Source organism: Dendrobium catenatum, unplaced genomic scaffold, assembly GCF_001605985.2.
Source record: "Dendrobium catenatum unplaced genomic scaffold, ASM160598v2 fragScaff_scaffold_1199, whole genome shotgun sequence".
Taxonomy (NCBI): Eukaryota; Viridiplantae; Streptophyta; class Magnoliopsida; order Asparagales; family Orchidaceae; genus Dendrobium; species Dendrobium catenatum.
Window position 1 is genome coordinate 887,233 of NW_021319661.1, and position 21,241 is coordinate 908,473.

The 21,241-nt window shown below is 36.3% G+C and overlaps 2 protein-coding genes across 5 annotated transcripts in view; one reads left to right on the forward strand and one right to left on the reverse strand.

Annotated features, from left to right (window-relative positions):
* Positions 1–480: 480 nt before the first annotated feature.
* Positions 481–16,776, forward strand: LOC110111320 (protein OSB3, chloroplastic/mitochondrial). Of its 2 annotated transcripts, none has more exons than XM_028698994.1 (8): positions 481–933; positions 1,720–1,858; positions 8,972–9,068; positions 9,431–9,484; positions 15,130–15,230; positions 15,361–15,526; positions 16,237–16,298; positions 16,404–16,776. In XM_028698994.1, the coding sequence occupies exons 1-8, from the start codon at positions 557–559 to the stop codon at positions 16,530–16,532; spliced, it is 1,125 nt and encodes a 374-aa protein (XP_028554827.1). In that variant the 5' UTR covers positions 481–556; the 3' UTR covers positions 16,533–16,776. The 2 variants fall into 2 exon arrangements, with proteins under 2 accessions (XP_028554827.1, XP_020698793.1); XM_020843134.2 differs by having other exon boundaries at positions 9,443–9,484.
* A 516-nt stretch (positions 16,777–17,292) lies between these two features.
* LOC110111552 (protein STAR1) overlaps positions 17,293–21,241 on the reverse strand; it is a 4,498-nt gene continuing 549 nt past the window's right edge. The window contains exons 1-4 of one of the 3 annotated variants that reach the window (XM_020843474.2): positions 20,776–21,048; positions 20,338–20,682; positions 17,895–18,085; positions 17,293–17,738 (exon numbers count right to left, since the gene is read on the reverse strand). In XM_020843474.2, the coding sequence (XP_020699133.1) occupies positions 17,484–17,738; positions 17,895–18,085; positions 20,338–20,682; positions 20,776–20,791 (807 nt within the window). In that variant the 5' untranslated portion in view covers positions 20,792–21,048 and the 3' untranslated portion in view covers positions 17,293–17,483. Of the gene's footprint in view, positions 17,739–17,894; positions 18,086–20,337; positions 20,683–20,775; positions 21,049–21,241 lie in introns of those variants that run through there. The other 2 variants (XM_020843481.2, XM_028698995.1) reach the window with 2 other exon arrangements.

The window sequence follows — 21,241 nt, forward strand, 5'->3', positions numbered from 1 at the left end:
AACCCGAAATTGACACCCCTAGTTGGAGATCAAAAGGGTTAGTTTACCTATATAAGAAGATGAGAAAGCTAACCATTGATTGAACTCCATAGTGGTTGAGAGCAATTGTGAACAATTTTGATAATAGAGCAGCAATAAGCTACAACAAGTGTAAACTTTTTTTCTATATAAATACTATTATATTTTCTAAACGCAGTTTTGAAAATAAAATTATGAAATTCATAGTCATATTATTCTAGCTATCAAAGATAATGCTCAAGTAAAAATATTTTAACTTTTAAAACTCGTTTAAATTATTTGATTAACATATTGTTAAGAAGAATATAATTTTTTTGAGGAGCTTCTAATGTGATATGAAGAAGGAACCAATTATACATGCAACCTTTTCAAAATTTCAAATTATCTATAAATATTTTATTAAATGTTTATTTTTAATTTTAAAATAAGACAACAAAATAACCCTAAATATTTTTTGATTTTCTTAAATAAAGTAGTTGAGAGCAGGGAAACAAACAGCTCGAGGGAAGTTCTAGGGTTTAGTATTTCCCTCGTCTGCATGAATCTCTCAAGATCACTAGCCGGGTTCCTCTCCTCCTCCAACCCTAAGAAATGGGATATCATTCAGTCTGCTTCCGCCCTGCAATCTATCGCCTTCTCCACCGAGAGGTTAGTAAAAGCGTATCAGAAGAGCTCGAAACCTCCGGCTAAGGCCAAGGCCGACATTCCACTTGAGCAAACGACTTTGAAGAATACGTCGGAGCTACCGCGGCCGAGCTTGATTCCCTTTCAGGCGAAGGTAGCTAACTCTGTCCACCTTGTGGGCACCATTGATACCGGCGTCAAGCTACAGCAGCATTCCGATGGAATTTACGCTTGTGTCTCCATTATTGTTAATGAGAACATGGAGATGCCGAAGGACACCTCGCGGTTTTGGTAAGCTCTTTTATTTTGATTCTTTATGATTTTATATGTTAGGTAGGGTTTGCAAACTTACAGCTGGAATTATATCGCTGCAAAATTACAGCTCTTTTGTTTGTTCTCAGAATGGAAAAGGTTGATGCTGGATTGGGCTGGGATGTGCTCTGAATGATTGTCCTTTGCTTTTCCCTTCCAGAACAAATAGTAGGCTTTATAGTCATCAATTTCTTGTGTGTGTGTGTTTGCTATAGGTGGGTGGGTGGGGAGTGGGAGTTACAAACTTGAAACTGAGAAAGGCTAGAGCTTGTCAACATATTTATTGAGAGCAGAAGCTAAAATATTGTTTTTTTTTTTTTTTTTTTTTGAGTAAGTGTTGCTACTAATAATTTTAAGGACCGATCACAAGAAAGATAAATGACTCGTCCCTCATACTTAGGATATTTTTCGTACTTTGGCTGTGCTAACACATTTTCTAAGTAAAAGGAATTGGATTTCCATAAGCGCATACTATGTTGAAATTGTATGTCCAACCTAGCCTTCTTAAGGAGTATTTAGCCGAAAGCAAATGTCTTTGGGAAGGTTATGTGTTATCATCCTGATAGAAAATCTAGTAACTCTGTCATCAGCTGTAATGCCATGGAACTAAACCTTTTCCAAACTCTCATATTAATGCCTCTATGCATCTCAGATTTTTTTAATATTATGTATGTTGTTTTATCATTTTCATTTCTTTGTTTTTAGCATCATTCATAAATGCGCGTAATAGCATTTTATATCTTCTAATTTTCAAACTTGTTACAGGATCCCCATAATTTTCCGAGGAGATTTGGCTGAAATTGCTGCATGCCATTTGAAGAAAAATGATCTCATATATGTATCTGGGCAGCTTACTAGAGACAATGTAACTTTTACGCATGAGGATACTAAAGAAAATATCAAGGTGTAACTTTATTTGGCTATTATTTGCATGATTAGCTTGAATTTGAACTGTTGGATTGACTTCACATTGCAAACATTTCACCTGTGATATAAGCTATGATGCATTGACACTTCTTCTCAAATAGGTATGCAGTGTTCGACACATATCGGACACGGCATGCGTCCGACACTCCTGTAACACGTATATGACACGCCAAAGATGTATCTGATTAAAAAATAATAAAAAAATTGGACACGTATCTTAAATATTTTATGAATAAAAAGATAATTTCTTATACTTTAAATTTTTATTTATTAAAAATAAAAACTAAATTTCTTATTTTCTCTCTATAGTTCTGAATTAATCGCTCTTACTCAATATACCATTTCCTGAAAATTCTCATTTTATTTCTCTTTAGCGGTTTATAATTAGGGTTTCACAACAACACACAATATTATCTCTCTAACGATGTCAAAATAACCATCTTAACATTAAAGTATGATGATATCTTGATATTAATGCTCGATATCACCAATATTTACACCCACAATCACACCCCTACTATTAAAAAAAAGTCCCCGCAATGTCTCGATGTTCCATCTTTGTCCAACATCATCTCAGCATCGACGACCGACGCCATCTCGACATCGAGGACCAATGCTGTTTAAACATCAAATCTTGACGCCCATTGCACAACATTGATGCCCAATTCTTGACAACATTGTCATCTCACTTCTCAATGTTTGCATGATATTCACCCTCGAATTTCGACTTCCTAATATTAATCATTTTAAACACTGATCCTTATTAAATGACTTATTATTTTTCAATTATTCTTATTATTCTTCTTATTCAATTTTTATACACTATCTTTAAGATATAAAAATTATAATACCGTGTCCAACCTATGTCCGTGTACTATATTTTCAATAATTAACGTTTCCCGTGTCCTTTTCGTATCGTGTCATATCAATGTCACCATATACGTGTTTGTGCATTATAGGATATAAGTTTCAGGGCTTTGTTTTTTTCATCGTTTTCCCACTTGTTGACATCTTAGATTTTAGATGCTTGATCAAGCTATTTTAAGATTATTTTTTTTTCTTGAATTTTCCTTCCCCAACATTTTTTTAATGATGCATTTCCAAATGATAGCGTTAGAGCAGATTCACGTCATTTTCAAACCTATGATGGTTGTTGTGAAATAACCGATGCCAATGTGGTTGTTCTTTAATTGGCAAACACATCATGATCCTAGTTATCCCACACTGGAAGACATCAAAGTGCCGAATGTCCATGATGTCATAGACTTGATTTTCATCTTGGTACCTGACATGATTTCAATATAGTTATTAATAAAGATTTTATGCTATTGAGCCATGATATTGCTGTCATGTGCTGTTTTTTTTTTTCATTTTTGTTTAGCATAGGTGAATTATTTATGAATGATTTGTGGTATTTATTAATTGAATGAGTATGATAAGTTGTTATTACTCCAAGAATTTTGAACTTTGACAAGCAATATTTTTTGAATAATTTATGAAGTGTCAATCACACTCAAGTTAACTTATTGATGTAGAACTAAATGCTTTAAATGAATGAAATAGGAATTTGCACGATTACTTGATAAGAGCAAGTAAGATTAAAACTATTAGCAAATTAAAATGATAATGTAAAACGAGCAAGGGGTGCCTACGCTTAGGCCAAACCACGTGCCGAATGCTAGAATTATCAAAATAACATAGAATATCAATGCAATGCGAATTTAGTAGCTTCCAAACAACATTCCTACGCTAACAATGAGATTAGAAACATAAGGATCAAACTCTCGTCCTACGTTTACTAGGCTTAGCAGAAATATGTGAACAATACCTTCATGAATCTATCAAGTCACAAGAACAAGTTAGACAAGGAGAATACGAGAAAAGGAAGATTGGTAAACCTTTATCACGGTTGGGTTGAAATCCTCCACTGAACGGTCCCAAGTTGTTCTTCTTTGGCCTCGACAAGGGTGTACAGGATGCGCTCTACATACTCTTCGACGATGTTGTCGATGTTTGGGTTGACGTCAAAGAACGTAGAGTGAAGGAGGCGAACAAACCCTTGTTCGTTATAGGCGAGGCCGTAGTCAAGATCTGGATCGGCCATGCATGTTCTTGGGAGGTTGGGATGTTGAAGACGATCGTTGATGCTTCCCTTGAAGACTCCTCTCGAGATGGAGGAGGTAATCTAGAGAAATCAAGAGGGAAAAGGGGAATAGGTCGCCGGCCAAGGATGAGGGCTAGGGTGAGAGATTTGGTTCAGATTTTGGGAGAGGAGATAGAGGGAATTCTCATTCGAACACTTCCTAATTATCCTCTTAATGGAAAATAATCAAAGGAAGAGAGAAAGGGAGAGGGGGAGGGGCGGCGACAAGCATGAGTTTGGGGATTTAAATTATTTCCAATAAGAGATATTCCTCTTTGGAAATAATTAATTATGTGGACTTATGAAATTTCGACCAAAAGGAGGGAGGAGGGATTTTGAAAATCTTTCCAAAAGAGGAGGGGGGGGGGGCGTTAGGAATATCCCCAGAACTCCTATATGGGCAGCGGCTATGGGGCGTAATTGGGTCTCGATTGATGGGGGAATTAAAGCTTCTTGAATTTGGGTTTGGAATAGAAGTTTTTAATTAAATCCAATTGAATTTAAGAATCAATAGATTTAATTTAGGAACTTTCCTAGAATAGATTTCTCAATGTAGGGAAAAGAAATTTGAATTCTCAATTTAAATTTCTGAGAATTTGGAAAGTGAACCTTCCAAATTAAAGGAAGTCATTTATATGGAAGTGACAAGGCGGGGATTTATTTATTTATTATTTTTTTTTGGGGGGGGGTGGGGGGGAGGTAGGGAGGAAGGAAAAAAGGTAGGAAGTAAGACCACGAACCCGACTCGTCTAGGTTTGTGGGTGATGCGCAATTCTCCCTCTCCTAGGGATCTCACTCCAAGCTCTCTCATGCTCTCACTAGAACTCAAACACGTGGAAAATTTTTTATCATTCAATCATTAACATGAAAAGAGAAAAGTGGGGCTATATATAGCCTCGTACAAAGACTCAAGAAAAATAAAAGACGACAATGCCCACAGGGCTTTCCAATGACCTCCCTTAAGTAAGGGGTAAAAATGGAAAGAGTGATTAAGTAAATACAACATGACATAGTAAAAGCAAATAAATAATACAACTCAGAAATACATCGACTCAATCGTGGCCGTAGATTGACGACCACGTCTCTGATAGACTTTCCACGCTTTGATGTCCCCATCATCTCCCGGGGTGGGAGAAAGCTCGGCTCGGTCAAGTAACCGTCTCTGGTGCTCTCATAGATCTCCAATGCATCATGGTCAATCTGCTGCAGCTCTTTGCTATCCAACCACGTATCCTCAGACTCGGGCTTTCCTTTCCACCTGATCAAGTACCTCCGTCGTCCACCTTCCCTTGTGAAAATAATATCATCACTTAGGATCGAGTCCACCTTTTCTGCCACGAGTGATTTAGGAATATTTGGTAGTGGAGGTAGGTTTAGGTTCTCACATAGTGGGGTCATACAAGGTCGCTGTATGAGTGGATTTGGTGGGTTGAAATCAGGACCCTCATATGCAACTAGATCTTCTATGTTAAAGGAGGGATTGATGTTGAATTTTGTAGGCAAATCTACTACATAAGCATTATCATTGATTTTCGTAATTATCTTGAATGGTCCAACACTCTTAGAATGCAGCTTCTTAATTGTTCCCCACGGGAATTGTTCCGGACGAATCCGCACCATCACGGAGTCACCAACCTCAAAATTTTTGTTTCAAATCAGCACATAGTTTGTAATCATTATTGCTCTTTTCAATTTGTCATGCGATTTCTTTATGAAGTCCATGCATATGTGATACAAATGATGATGCATACTCAGAAATCTTATACCTAGAACACATAGGTATAAGGTCTAGTGGTTGTCTAGGTTTGAACCCGTAAACAATCTCAGAAGGACTTAGACTAGTGGTTCGGTTCAATGAATTATTATAAGCAACTCAGCAGTAAGGAGAATGGAATCACAATCCTTAATATGCTCGCCGACTAGAGAACGTAATAGATTGCCCAAGCTCCTATTGACTAGGTCGGTCTGACCATCAGTTTGTAGGTGAAAGGCAATGGAAAATTGCAATTTAGTGTCCATTTTCATCCAAAGGGTTTTCCAAAAATAGTTAGTGAATTTCACATCCCGATCTGATACGATGATTTTGAATAAACCATATAAACGGACGTTCTCTTTGAAATAGAGCTTGGCAATGTAAGAGGCGTCGGATGTTTTGGAGCAAGGTAGAAAATGAGTCATTTTGGAGAACCGATCTACTACAACGCAAATGACGTCGTTCCTACGGATCGTCTTGGGCAGACCCAATGTTTAAAATTGCGTATTCGGGTATTGAGGCGTTTTTCATTAGTGAGGCGAGGCGTATGCCTCAATGCGTTTTGAGGCGTAAACCTCAAAATCAAAAGATTGGGTAAACATAAAATGATAAATTTTTTATATACTAATAAGTGAATAATATAAAATATAAAAAAGCATAAGATATGAAGTGAAATCAAAATATCTCAATAATAAGACAACATGAAATATAGTTCAACTCAAAATTCTATCTTTCCCAAATCCTAGTATTCTTTTCATTAACATATAATTCCAATTTCCAAAAAATAAATAGCAATGACATATAACATAAGAACTCATAAGTCATCAGCACTGTCATCACTAAGGGTTTCTTCATTTGAATCATCATTATGGTGAACTGCTCTCTCCCCTTCCTCCTCTCCTATAGAGTCCAATGTCGGACATTTACTTCAAGATTTATGTAAGTTTTAATATATATAGCGTGAAGCGTAAACCTTATGCCAGTGAGGCAAGGCGGGCCTCAACCAAGTTGAGGCGCAAGCCTCATAAAAAAACTCGAGGCGTAAGCATCGAGGCATTTTTTATTGGAATTGCGCAAAGGCGAGCCTCAAGGCGAGCCTCATATTGCACAATTTTAAATCATGGGCAGACCTAAGATATAATCAATGCTAACGTCCTGCCAAGGGCAACTAGGGACAGGCAGAGGAATGTAAAAACTAGTGTTTTGTTTGTGTTGTTTGGCCAGTTGGCAAGTGTGACACCTACTGACCATCTGACCGACATCTCTCTTCAAGCTGGGCCAATAAAAACGGTACTCCACGGCTTCAATTGTTTTGTCCTGACCGAAGTGCCCAGCGAGGCCTCTGGCATGGAGTTCCCAGACAAGAAATTCTCTAAGGGAGGTGCTAGGGATGCAAAGCTTTTGGGCTTTGAAAAGATATCCATCCTCCAAAACGAAATCGTCCACAAGGCGTGTGCTGTTTGTGAACAATAGAGAGTAGGTCTCCTTGAAGTCGGGGCATTCTAAATAATCCCTCTTTATTTGGTCAAATCTCAGCAAGGCTTTAGTCAAGATCTTGATCGGCCATGCATGTTTTTGGGAGGTTGAGATGTTGAAGACGATCGTTGATGCTTCCCTTGAAGACTCGTCTTGAGATGGAGGAGGTAATCTAGAGAAATCAAGAGAGAAAAGGGGAATAGGTTGCCGACCAAGTATGAGGGCTAGGGTGAGAGATTTGGTTCAGATTTTGGGAGAGGAGATGGAGGGAATTCTAATTCGAACACTTCCTAATTATCTTCTTAATGGAAAATAATCAAAGGAAGAGAGAAAGGGAGAGGGGGAGGGGCGGCGACAAGCATGAGAGGGGCTTTAAATTTTTTCCAATAAGAGATATTCCTCTTTGGAAATAATTAATTATGTGGACTTATGAACTTTCGGCCAAAAGGAGGGATGAGGGATTTTGAAAATCTTTCCAAGAGAGGAGAGGGGGGATTTAGGAAATAAATCCCCAAATCTCTCCTATAGGGGCCGGCGGCTATGGGGCTAATTAGGCTTAATGATGGGGGAATTAAAGCTTCTTAATTTGGGTTTATAAATTATGAAAGGTTTTAATTAAATCCAATTTGAATTTAAAATTAAAATAGATTTAATTTAGGAACTTTTCTAAAATAGATTTCCCAATTAGGAAAGAAATTTTCAATTTCAAATTAAATTGAAATTTGAAAGTGAACCTTCCCAAATTAAGGGGGAATCATTTATGGAAGGTGCACAAGATGGGGATTTAATTTTTCTGAGTAGTTTCGGCGGGTGAGGGGAAAGGAGGATTTCGGTGAGGGCGGAGGCTTGAACGTTGGTGGGGAAAGGGGGTGGTAGGGCCGACGGTGGAGGTTGGAGGAGGAAGGGAAAAAGGTAGGAAGTAAGACCACGAACCCGAATCGTCTAGGTTGGTGGGTGATGCGCAATTCTCCCTCTCTTAGGGATCTCACTCCGAGCTCTCATGCTCTCACCAGAACTCAAACATGTGGAGATTTTTTTATCATTAACCTGAAAAGAGAATAGTGGGGCTATATAGAGCCTCGTACAAAGACTCAAGAAAAATAAAAGGCGACAACGCCCATGGCGCTTACCATCGACCTCTCTTAAATAAGGGGTAAAAACGGAAACAGTGATAAAGCAAATACAACATGACATAATAAAAGCAAATAAATAGTACAACTCAGAAATACATCGACTCAATCATGGCCGTAGATCGACGGCCATGTCTCTGATAGACTTTCCATGCTCTGATGTCCCCATCACTTATATAATTGAATTTTTGGAGAAATGTTCATGATAATTAATCTCGTTTGTTTTAGACAACCAGTGCTGTTTAAACAATGTTTTCATCTTTCTGTACTTTTAATAACTTTAACCTTTTAAATAATTTGTAAATTGTGAATGTTGTTTTTCTGTTTTACTTGGTTCTTTGAACAGTAATTATGTGGAATGCTAGGTTAAATCTTAGCAAATATTAGCCAGGCTAACTTGCAAATACTTATTTTTTTGTAGGAAAAAATAAACATTGTTTGAGATAATGATTTTTCTTATATAATTTTCCAGGTGTTTATCATTCCTATATTGCGATTATGCTTTTTATGCTAATTTCAATTTGTTGTCTTATGTCGAATTTTACATGTTATTGTTGTGAAACTAACATGCAGGCTATGATTTTTTAGCTTATAGCTCATAGCCTGAACTTTGTCAAGGATGCTTGTTCACCAAGAAGAGGTGGATACATACAGACGCAGGATGAGGTATCTACTTCTGATTCAGGTATTCCAAGTCTTTTGATTGTTTTTCTTGCACTTGAGTTTAAATTTTATTCACATTATTGATTGCACCTTTGTCTATTTATTTATTTTGTTTCATTTAAACATTTTGAATCAAAAGCAAATGATTTTTTAAATGAAATTTCGGTTGATAACTTGGATTGCACCTTCTAATTATGCTCTGATTTTGATTATTATAGTGCACTGAATCTAAGGCAAACAACATGGTGATTACATTTTATTGTTCTTGACTTTTTAACTATGCTTGGCAGATTAAACCCCTAAATTATTTCTATTCATAACTCGTTATCTGTCAATTGGATTTTGGCTAATATCCTAATTGAATGTTTCCTTTTGCTTTTATATATTCTCTGTTAGTTGAAGCGGACCCTGCCCGTCCAGACGCACAATCCTCTGAAGGTGATCCTCTATTGTCTTTTATGCAATTATTTATTTGCTATATTTTTTGCTTTTTTTGTGTTCAAATATTTCTCACGCCTCTTTTTGTTTACTTCTTTAAAGCACATATATCTTTTTGGAGTGATGGTATGTGTTACTTTTGTAAGAATAAGGTAATGTTTGTTTGTAATGTCAACATGAATGGAAGAGAAATATTCATTTCTTGACTCTTGAAGCAATGATCTAAGTGTTATTGTTTCTTAATCATTTATTCATTTGCACATTTTTTTTGCTTTAATAGAATTAATAGAAAAGTAGAAAAGGTGAACAAATGGTTAGTTTTAATTGATTTTGAGAATATGTATGAGCAAGAACCATGAAAATTAATTTGTTGTGCGTTAAGAAAGTTTTTTGTCAAAGATATGTTGAAGTTATTAAAAATATGTATGATGGAGCACTAACTAGTATTAGAAATAATTTTAGAATGATTAAATAATTTTTAATTATTGGAACACATGTATATTTTATAAAAGGATTTATCAGCAAAATTACCACGGATATAAACTATGTTTATAAATTTTCTCATACACATTGTGAATTTTCCTTTGTCCTTAATGTCAAAGAAAGTAATATGCTTATTATGTATCTTGTCTTAACGAGATTGCAGTTTTGTTATGTTAAAATCTCAGTCGTCCCTTGACACTTGATCCCACGACTAGAATGGGAATCTATAGGAGGCTCACCTGGACCATGCCGATCTCTGTTTAATCCCAGCCGTTCCTTGGCACTTGATCCCACGATTAGGATGGGAATCCGTGGGAGGCTCACCTAGATCACACCGATCTCCCATATTTGGGTGTCTGATTTAGGAAGGATTATATTAAGACAATTATGCATGATTCTATAGATATTTGTTTCTTTATTAAGACATCTTGTATATATCTATAAATTGGGATAATTTTATATAATAAAATTAAGTCTTTTCCCTCTCCAAATTCTCTAAATTTAACATGGTATAAGATCCTTGAATCAAAGGAACCGGAGATGAGAAACCAGCGTTCATTGTCGGAAATATGAAGAATACATCCCACAACCAACCTTCATTGCCAGAATTTTGAGAAATGTAGGTTTCCACCACCGGCCTTCATTGTCAGAATTTGAAGAATATTGGGCCTTCCACCGGCCTTCATTGTTTAAATTCTAAGGAATATTGGATCTTCCACCAACCTTCATTACATGAATTCTGAGGAATATTGGTCCTTCCACCGGCCTTCATTGTCAGATTTTGAGGAATACTGGTTCTCACCACAGGCCTTCATTGTCTAAATTCTGATGACCTTCGTGCATCCAAGACCGAGGTATCGAGCGGTATGGCTCCTCTTGCGTGCGATGTATAGAGTCGATCGAGCAGAAGCGATCGTGGGACCTCCTCCTGTGTATGTTTGGAAAGAGCCGAGAGTTCTCTCTCATGCGGGGGCAGGGACAAGCAAGGGTGTAAGACTTGCACGATCATACCATAGGGATCAGAGGCCTTCGTGCACCTGTACTGGCCTATCGAATAGAGTTTGTTTAGGTGACGTCGGATGACCTTGAAGGAGGAGATCTATGTGTTGAGCGATGAATCACTTGAGACTTATGTTTTTGCTCTTATCCTTGAAGCTTGCCGTAACCTAAAAAAATATATATTTTTTCCTTTTTTATTGTCGTGCCTTCATTGTCGACATTCCCTTGAGAATCGAGAGAGACGGACCCAAAGTATAATTAATCCACTTTTCCTGTTGTCCCTCTACCAGCCTTTATTGCCATTTTCAATATCTTAAGGGCTATTATTCAACATAGCCTTCATTGCTGCCTTGCACATTGCAGGCTTGATTGATATAGCCTTCATCCCTATCATTTGCTGTTGTTGCAATATCTAAAGCTAATTCCTCCCTCAAGTTTTGACCAAATGGAGGTCTCTATGGTGCACCAAGGGACATACTAACTCTACCTTTTTGCTACTAATTTCCAAGCTGAGAATGACATATATGTATTCCCCAGCTTTAGGGGGAGTATTAAAATCTCAGTCGTCCCTTTACACTTGATCCCATGACTAGGATGATAATCCGTGGGAGGCTCACTTGGATCATGCCGATCTCTGTTAAATCCCAACTGTGCCTGACACATGATCCCATGGTTAGGATGGGAATCTGTGGGAGGCTCACCTGAATCACGCCGATCTCCTTCCATATTTGGGTGGCTGATTTAAGAAGGATTATATTAAGGCAATTATGCATGATTCTACAGTTATTTGTTTCTTTATTAAGACATCTTGTTTAGATCTATAATTAGGGATAATTTTGTATAATAAAATTAAGCTTTCTCCTCTCCAATTTTTTGAATTTGACATGTTATGACATCTTTATCTTGGTCATTTAAATTTTATTCATTTTAAAAAATTATTCATTCTTTATTTTGGTGTGAAATTTGTCAACTGTCAACCTTTTTTTCCACTCAAAACTCACATTCAGGAGAAGAATTATTAAAATCTTCACTAATATTGATTATTGATTGGATTAGATCTATAATTGATCGTAAATCTGAATCTGGCTTTTGCTGATTCCTATGAGGAAATCTAGTTTTTTGGAGAAATAAAATGTAGGCAGTTGTTTCTAGAAATAGCGTTGAAGTTGAATTCAGGGCCATAGCTCATGATTTTTATGAATGAATGTTGCTCAAAAGTTTTTGAAAGATTTCAATATCCTCATTAAAGAACAAATGAGAATGATGTTTGATAACCAAGCTCTAATTAGTATTGTTAACTATCATGTTCATCATGATAGAACTGAGCATATTGAGATTGATAGGCACTTCATAAGAAGAAAACTGAATAAGATATCATCAAAGTTATCTTCACTCTGACAAAATATTAAACAACAGATGTCCTTACTAAACCTCTAAATGAAATCTGATTCAGCATTATCTTTTCCATGCTAGAAATGATCAATTCCCATCTTGAGTGGGAGCGTGGAATTATAATTAGACAATTAACGCCCCTTCCTAGGACGAAAATTACTTGATGATGCAAGAATTAAGGACTATTCAACAAAGGAAATGTGCCGCAATCAATTTCATAAACCATGCTCATAATTTCATCAGTCAAATATAACTCTTTTGATGAGATATGTTTCTCCAGAATTTGAGAGCTAGAATTGCCACCCAAATTATCTTCCATGTGGACAATTTTTTTTCCTTATTTTACTGCATTTTACTTATCATTTATTTTAATTAAGGGAATATTGATTCTTTGTAATATTTTGTAATGATATTTTTTTTTCTTTCTACCTAGTCCCTTGATTAGGGGTGTCAATTTCGGGTCACGGGTCGGGTTCGGGTCAAATCCGAATTTGACCGACACTATTCGGGTCATCCCGAACCCAACTCGTTTTTGCAAACGGGTTGATTTTTTGGACCCGAACCCGACCCGCTTTAGGTCTGGGTCAACCCCAACCCGAATGACCCAGTGCCAATAAAAAATTATTAGTTTTCGGGTCTAAAAATGGGTCAATCTCCGCTTTACGGGTGAAAAACGGGTCAATCTTGGGTTGCCGTGTCAAAAACAGGTCAATTTCGGGTCAAACGGTCAACTCGAACCAGACCCAATTTTTGAAATGGGTCGAATTGTTGAACCCGGACCCTACTAGTGACCCGAACCCGAAATTTTCAGGTCGGGTATTTGGCTCGGGTTTTCGGGTCGGGTCTAATATTGACACCCCTACCCTTTATCGACCCCCTTAGGTTTGTCTTGCTTGCCTACAGATATTGTACTTTGGCTCTTTCATTGACATAATAACTACAATCAAGCCCTCTTCTCTGTTTATGGAATTTTTATTGTGTCCTCCCACCTGACGTAGAGATACGTCCTCCCAGAGCTAAATTCGCGCTAAAAAACGAGAAATACCGAGCATTTAATAGGACACAATGGAGAAAAAGGATTCATGTAGCCGACCCCACGTAGTGGGATAAAGGCTTGATGTTGTTGTTGTTGTTGTTGTCATTATGACTATTGATTCAAGGTGGCTTATGACTGTGGATGATACATTCTTATTCATCATACCCATCATTATCATTATTGTCCTTTCAACCAAGCAGCTTTTAAGTTCTTCCCAATCAGTCCGATTAAATGTTGTATTTTTTTCTAATTAAAATTTTATCTTTCACTTTGTTTAACTTCTAACTATTAGTATCAGTGCTGATTGTACAATGCAAAAGGCATTCTGTTTAGGTTTTGCAATCATCTCGACAACTTCAAAAGTCATCTTGGCTAGTATATCATATATTTGGCACATATGTGGATATCCAATCAAACATAGTTTACTAAGTGCTCTTCTTTTCTTGAAAGTTCATTGTATTATTGTGAATACATTGTTGAGCAGTTCCTAGGTAATTATTCATGTCCTTGAGATTTAAAGAATCCTCTATTTTGGTCCTATTTTGTTCCAACTTACTGACTTTTTTATTCATTGAACGTTCAAAACCTAAGTATTGAAATAAAGCTAATCTCACATCTTGGTCCTGTCATTTCATGTCGGCTTTTGCTTGCCCTTTTGAGGTTTGAGTCTTTAGGTAAAAGCCAAAGAGCGGAAATAAGCAACTGTGAGGAGTGTAATAGGTCCGAGATCAGGTTGGGTTGGTGGATAGTGGGTGAACACAATGTTCATGTTATTTTAGAAGATGAACTTACTTTCCTGGAGTTGAAGTTTCATCTCTTTTTTTTTTTCGGTATTTTTTTGTTTCGTGTGCAGGCCAAGGGGGTGGAGGTGGGTGTTGCTGAGTCATGGTGATTGTAGCAGTGACATTTGGTCGGCCTAAATTTTAGTTATGCGGGTTTGGGAGATTCAAAGAGAGAGAGGTGCCAATATTGAAAGGAGGGAAGAAAAGTAAACTAGGGATTTTTTTGCCAATTCACCTAAGAAAGAAGCGAAGGTGTTGGTAGAGAGAATTAGCGATGTCCTGAAACTTGATTGAATCAGAAAGTTTATAATACTATCATAGTTGGTATTTGCAGCGATCCATCTTTTGGGGCCATAAATTGAAGACATAATGGCATATTCTTACTGTATGACAAAAGTTATGGTAGTTTTAACCACGTGATTGCAGTTATCAGATTTAGGCCTCGTTTGAGACTGCTTAATTTCGCCTTTTCAGTTTCGAAATGGAAGAAATTTTTGTTGTTGTTATGTATGTGCCATTTTTGCATAAATGCTTTTTAGAGAACTGTATTTTTGTACTGTTTTCAAAAGTTTTCTGATGTTAACTTCTCTATTAGAAAACTCCGTTCTCTCAAACAAGTTTTAAAACTATCTTGTAGGAAAGGTACATAATAGCCTTAGTGGATGACTCAAACTCCACATTGCTTTATGTTGCTTAGCAACTATTATCTTTTTGTTATTTCTTTGCATTTCATGTTAGGGTTCATTGAGTTATGATTTGCATTTTGCCAATCTTGCTCTTATTTCTTTTCTGCTAGTTGCTCCTAGTGTTAAAACATACAATGAACTCTTTCTCTTGTACCCGCACGTTTCAGCGGTATTCTAGAAGCTAGCCTTGGTCTCTCATAGAGATTGAACTGTAATATATTTGCATGCGTATAATCTAAATTAAGCATTTTGTATCTTATTATATAGGTGACACGAAGACATCTGATAATGTCAAGAGACTGTGGGATGAATTGGTTATTGATCCTGAAAAATGGTTGGACAATCGGGAAGGGAAGCAGAAGGGACTGGTGATTAATTTTTTGTATTATTTGTTGGCTTGATTGTTCTGACAAGAATCCCTTTTTTTTATCTTTTTTTTTATTTTTAGCAGGGGTTATTTTGTCATCTTATTATTATTTGGCATCTGCTATACTGCAGTTAAGTACCAAGAATCCAGATTTCAAACACAAAGAGACAGGGAACGGGTTATGGCTAAACACTGCACCTAGTTGGGTGGTTCCAAGACTTGAAGGGTTGGTGTTTGGTGACAGTGGTAGCACGACAAAAGTTACAAAAAGCAAATTTGCTAAAAGTGCTTGCCAAGGTATATCAAAGCCCTGATTCTAAAGACAAAAACAGCGAAAATACTCTTCCAAACTCCAAAAAAAATTAAAAAAACAGTAACTTTATTGCGATAATCAAACTAATGGAAAGAAATAGCAAGATACAATTGATCCTCTATTCGAGAGGAGGATCATTCTCTCCCAATCTCTAGACGCCGCTAGAGCTCAAAACCTAAAACCTAAGAGATACCAAATTTCAGCCAAATTCAAGATGCCCTAATCCTAGGAAAATAACCAATTTAATTCATACAATTAAATAGGAAATCCCTAAACAGCCCCTACTTTGAAATTTCCCTACCAACTCCCTTCAAAAACCTTCCTAAACAGCTCCTTGAGGAAGGTGGCCGGCTCCTGCATATAGGAGGCAGAGGCAGAAATTCTTCCGCTATTTCCTGTAAGCCAGCCCGTATGGACCGGCTGGACCAGTCTAATAGTAGCTTAATATTAATCCAGTTTATTGGAATTGCTGGTGTTTTTTTTCTTTTGGTTGATGAAGTTGATCCTTATCTTGTTGTATGCTAATATTAATCCCTGCCAAATCATTGGCCACTCTTTATTTTTATTTGTCATCTTATTGACATTTTGCTAATTCAATCCCCCACCATCTACCCTGTTTTCATAGTATTTGAAAACCTTATTGAAGAAATTTCATACTTTTATTCAACATTTGATTTTGACCTTATTTAACCAGATGATCTGTGGAAGAGACTTATCGAAAATCCAAAGCAATGGTGGGATAATAGATCATCAAAGGTAACCATTACTGTTCTAGACCTGTTTTCAATGTGGTTTTCTATTGCCACTACAAAAATAACTGATATTGCTTGTTTTTTGTATGCTTTTCTTTGCAATATGCAGCTAAAACCAACCTATCCCGATTTCAAGCATAAAGATGATGGTGACGCTCTGTGGCTCAACTCAGCACCATCATGGGTTTTGCCAATGTTGCCTCCACAACCAGCAGGAAAGAATGTTAATAATAAGTAGGCTGCTCGCTATAATACTCCAAGACAGAGCCGGGAGACCTTTCTGATTTCCTTAAAAGAAGATTTCGGTCTAATACCTTTCCAGTTGCTAATTCTATATGAGAAAAAGTATATTTAATTGAATGAATATGTTATTATGCCTATGGAACTTACACTTCAATTCAATGCATTTTACTCTTATTTAGTTTCAGAAACATTTGCTTTTTGTAATGGAAAGAATGATGCTTCATAGTTCACAGTGCTTTCTAAATTCAGATTTAGGTTCATTTGGGATCATTTTTTAAATATTTTTTAAAACAGTTTTTTTTAGTATAGGGAATTTTTGATTTTTTTTTTTATATTTACAATCTATTTGAGAAAACATTAAGAAAATTGTACAAAAGGAATTCAGGTGACTTTCTTATTGCTTCATAAAATAATTTTTTAGTACAAAATATTTTTATACCAAAAAAATTTATGCTTTGAATATTCTAACTTTGCTTTGACCTCCAATTTGGGCTCAGATTGAACCAATTTTTGTGTCGTTGGGTTCGTCTCTTCGAGATGTTCAGCTTGACTATAAATTTGCTGAAATTGAATTTTGGATGACCACCAATTTAATTTTGAAAGTTAACCACTTCATTATGCCTTGATCAAGATCATTTTTGGTGATGTATCAAGTATAAATAATAAAAGTGTTTGTATTTGTAGCGTGAAAGATAAACATAGAATGATCTATGGTACTGCTATTGAACAGATTAATTACTGCAGTCCTTGTAAAATTTGCCCAAACTAAGCACATAAATTTGAACCATAGAAAAGTTTCTCAATGTAAATACCCTCCTCCGTATCTCCATAAAGAAAGTAATTGATACTTAGAATTGTGTGAACGAAGGAATTTTTAACCCTTAACAAGCAATGAGTGTATGAGAGAGAGAGAGAGAGAGAGAGAGAGTAAAAAATTAAAGGAAAATTAGCCACTGAGCTCCAGGAAACGACGAGCCATGGGATGGCGAGCTTGAGAGAGCAGGGAAGGAGAAAGCACTTCAACCACCTCACCAGCAACCAATAAGCAAACAACATCAGCAATTCTCTGAACCTGCTTCACACTATGAGACACAATTACCACTGTCATTCCCTTCGTTTTTTTCAGTCTCACTATTGCCTCCTCAATGTTTTGCGTTGATATTGGATCCAATGCACTCGTTGGCTCATCCAATAGTAGCACCTAAATTCACCAAAAAATAATCAAAACTTCAAATCATACAAGTTCAGATCTTTAAGCCATTGTTAAAGAAACCGACAGAAAAAAACTGTCATAAATTTTAGCGAAACCGCCGGAAAAAACAGCCGGTAATTCCTGAGTTCTCTGTAGTGGTTGTACCTCGGGATTATTTGCAAGTGTGCGGGCAAGGGCGACTCTTTGAGCTTGACCCACTGAGAGATCTGAAGCAGGTTTTGATGAGAGGGAGGGATCTATATCTGCCATGCTCAGAAGGTTCCCAACCTCAATGTCACTCAGCTTCTTCCCCCTTAGCTCTGGACCATATCTCACATTGTCTGCTACTGTACCTGCTTCATTATCATCCAATTGAGTGGCAACTATTCATAATATTGAAATGTAATAAATTTATGAATTTGCATATATCACAATTAAGACTTCGTTTGAGGCGACTTTTTTTTATTGATTCTTGAAGCAGCTTTTTAATATAAAAATTTAAAAATGGCTGCGAAAACAGTCAAAAACGAAGCCTATATGAATGAAAATTTTATAAAAGCTGAGATTTTATCATGCTTTTCTATATTAGAGTGGTATTACAGCACCATTACTGTGAATGAGAGTGATTGAGGCTTATTTTTATAAATAAAAAAATATTAGTTGTTAAATGATGAATAAAATATTAAATAGTTATATAATAATAAAATATTTGGAGATCATTTGATTATTCTAGTTTTTAAATATATTTGAAGTATTCCATTTGGGTTTATTAGAAGTTGGATTTGATTATTTTTAATGTTAATGGGTTCGTCTAATCAATCCGTTCAGTTTAACCATAAGTTTATTGAAATATATTTATATGATTTTGAATTTAATTTTGAAAATTTTTAATTTAAATATGCAATCTTTATCCGATGTAGTTGATTTATGCTGGTGTATAATTAATTTTTCTAAATTTAAATATATAAATTCTGAAGTAATTAAGTCATTAAAATATTATATAAATAAATATTAATACTTAAATATGATATATATAGATATAAAAAAATTATATGATATGCATGAAAATGCCCTAAACAATTGCGTGGAACTAGAGAAACGATTACGTGGTGCGCTGCACCGGTTCACCCGACTGGTCGGTTCTCAGCGGTTCGGCGGCAGATGAAGACCGGTCGACTAAACCGGAAAAAGGTTCGGATGGGCCAGACGAAGTCGTGTGGATTCGGCCATTTCTGGGAGCGGCGGCAACATGGACGAGATACGACCTCCACCGGTTGAACCGTTTCCAACAACTTGATATTTTCCGTACTCCGCGGATTTATTCCGCCACTCACTGCAGTGATGGGACTTGTGGGCCCCACGAAATACCTCCTTCCCCTCTCGTGTGTGTACTTCGCGGTACCGCCTACCTCGTCCTTTTAATCGCATGCCTAAACTCACCTCCGGTGACCACACTATATTTTTTTTCCTTAATAGCGTGAAGCCTAACTTGCAGTGTTTGATTATTAAGATAACATAGAACAAATTTTATTTGTTTACAACTTCCTCACCTTTTAGTTTTTTAAAAAAATTATGATAGAAAATTTTAATGTAATATAATTTATATTAAATTAAATTTATATCTTTAATTAATATTATAGGCTGAGATAAATTTTTTCCATATAGATTGAACTGAATAAATTTGTCATACAATTTATTATGACGTATTTGAAATAATTTGATCATAAGTATTATGGTTTATAATAATGATAAGATTAATATAATTAAAAATTGATGAGAATTCGTTCAAGAACTATTAATCATTTTTTGTTAATTTTTTTTTTTATATTATGTGATAAACATTAGTGTTAATATCAACGACCTCTTCTATTGAATAATAAATACAAAATAAAGAGCATAACTCAGTTTGATAGGTTTGTTGGAAGTTTTGACTATCAATTAAGAGAGTATTGAATTTGAAGTTTGCATATATGATTTGTGTGTGTGAGCATGGGGCGGAAACGGCCATAATTTTCAAGGGGAGCTTATAAATAACTGTTGACAGATACATCGGGGGTCTAAGTGGGCAGCGCCCCTTAGTGAGGTTCGACATGTATTTATTGTTATCTTAGGAAACAATGAACAAAATACAAATTTTGATAAGTATTTTGTTCATATTTTCCTAATAATAACACATCTACACAATGTGTTTAATTATATTGAGGGGATAATTGCCTAAAAATTCTTGTAATAAAAATTAAAAAATAGATTGAAGTGATAAATTATCTAAAGAATCTTATAATAAACAAAAAAAAAATTTAGGGAGGAAAATGTCCCCCATGCTCAAAGGGGTTCCACCCTTATGTGTAAGTTTATCTTAATTGATTCAAAACTAAAAAAAAAAAGAAAAAAAAAACAACATGAACAAAAAAACAACAAAGAAAAAAAAAATAATTCAAAACGTTAAAACTCCCTAACAAATTTAACAAAAAAATTCATGCCACAATATTTCATTAAGTGGATTAATAAATTTATGTAATGGTGGAAGAAACCATCTTAAATATATTTGATCCATTTAAGTAAGATCCAAAAAAAAAAAATTTTGTCTCCAAGGACTGTGTTTGTTTACCTTCGAAGAGAGCGGGGAGCTGGAACAGCATGCCGACGCGGCGGCGGAGGGCAAGCACGTCAAGGCTGCGAATGTCGGCTCCGTCAAGAAAGACGGCGCCTGCCGTAGGTTCCCATAGGCGGTTCAGAGCTCGAAGGAGCGTTGACTTGCCGCTGCCGCTCGGTCCAATGATCCCCACCACCTGACCTAATGCCAGCTCCAAACTCACTCCTTTAAGTATCTGCTCGCCGGACTTCTCAGTCGCCTTGCAGAGGCTCCGAACGCTCATCTTCACGGCTCCCGGCACCGACGGAGGCGGAGATGGCAGATCGATGTCGACGAGCAATTGCGCTCTGATATCTTCTTCTTTATAACATAAAGAAATATTCGCAGCTGATCATATAGAGTAAAGAGAACTTCCATTGAATCAAGAATCATTGAAACAGGTTTTAGAATTACCCGAAGATGTGCCCATTTGATGAGCTGGAGAAGTTCACTGAAAGCGCTTCTTTTAGAACACCGAAAGAAGAAAGGAGGAAGAGTTATATGGAGAAAGAACTGATCTTTTCGATTGGAAAATTCGTCAAGTGTGGCGTCGGTTTATAATAAGTGGCTGCGGGGATCTGTTGCTGATTTGGTCTTCTGAAAAATTATAAGTCTTTGGGCTTATGGCGATAAGGACATCAGCCATTTAGCTTACTGCACGCAACTCATCTTGGTTAATAGTTTCCACCACCAACTAAAAAGTTTTGAATTTAAAATTTCGTATAAGCGAATTGTTGCATCCTGGAATATTCGCGGCGGTAGAGAAATATATGATTTAACGTCTTAGCATTGTACGAAGATCCAGCACACAAGCAGATAAGAAAGAGGGTGAAACATTCATAAGAGACACCAGAGTTTTTACGTGGAAAACCCCTGAAAA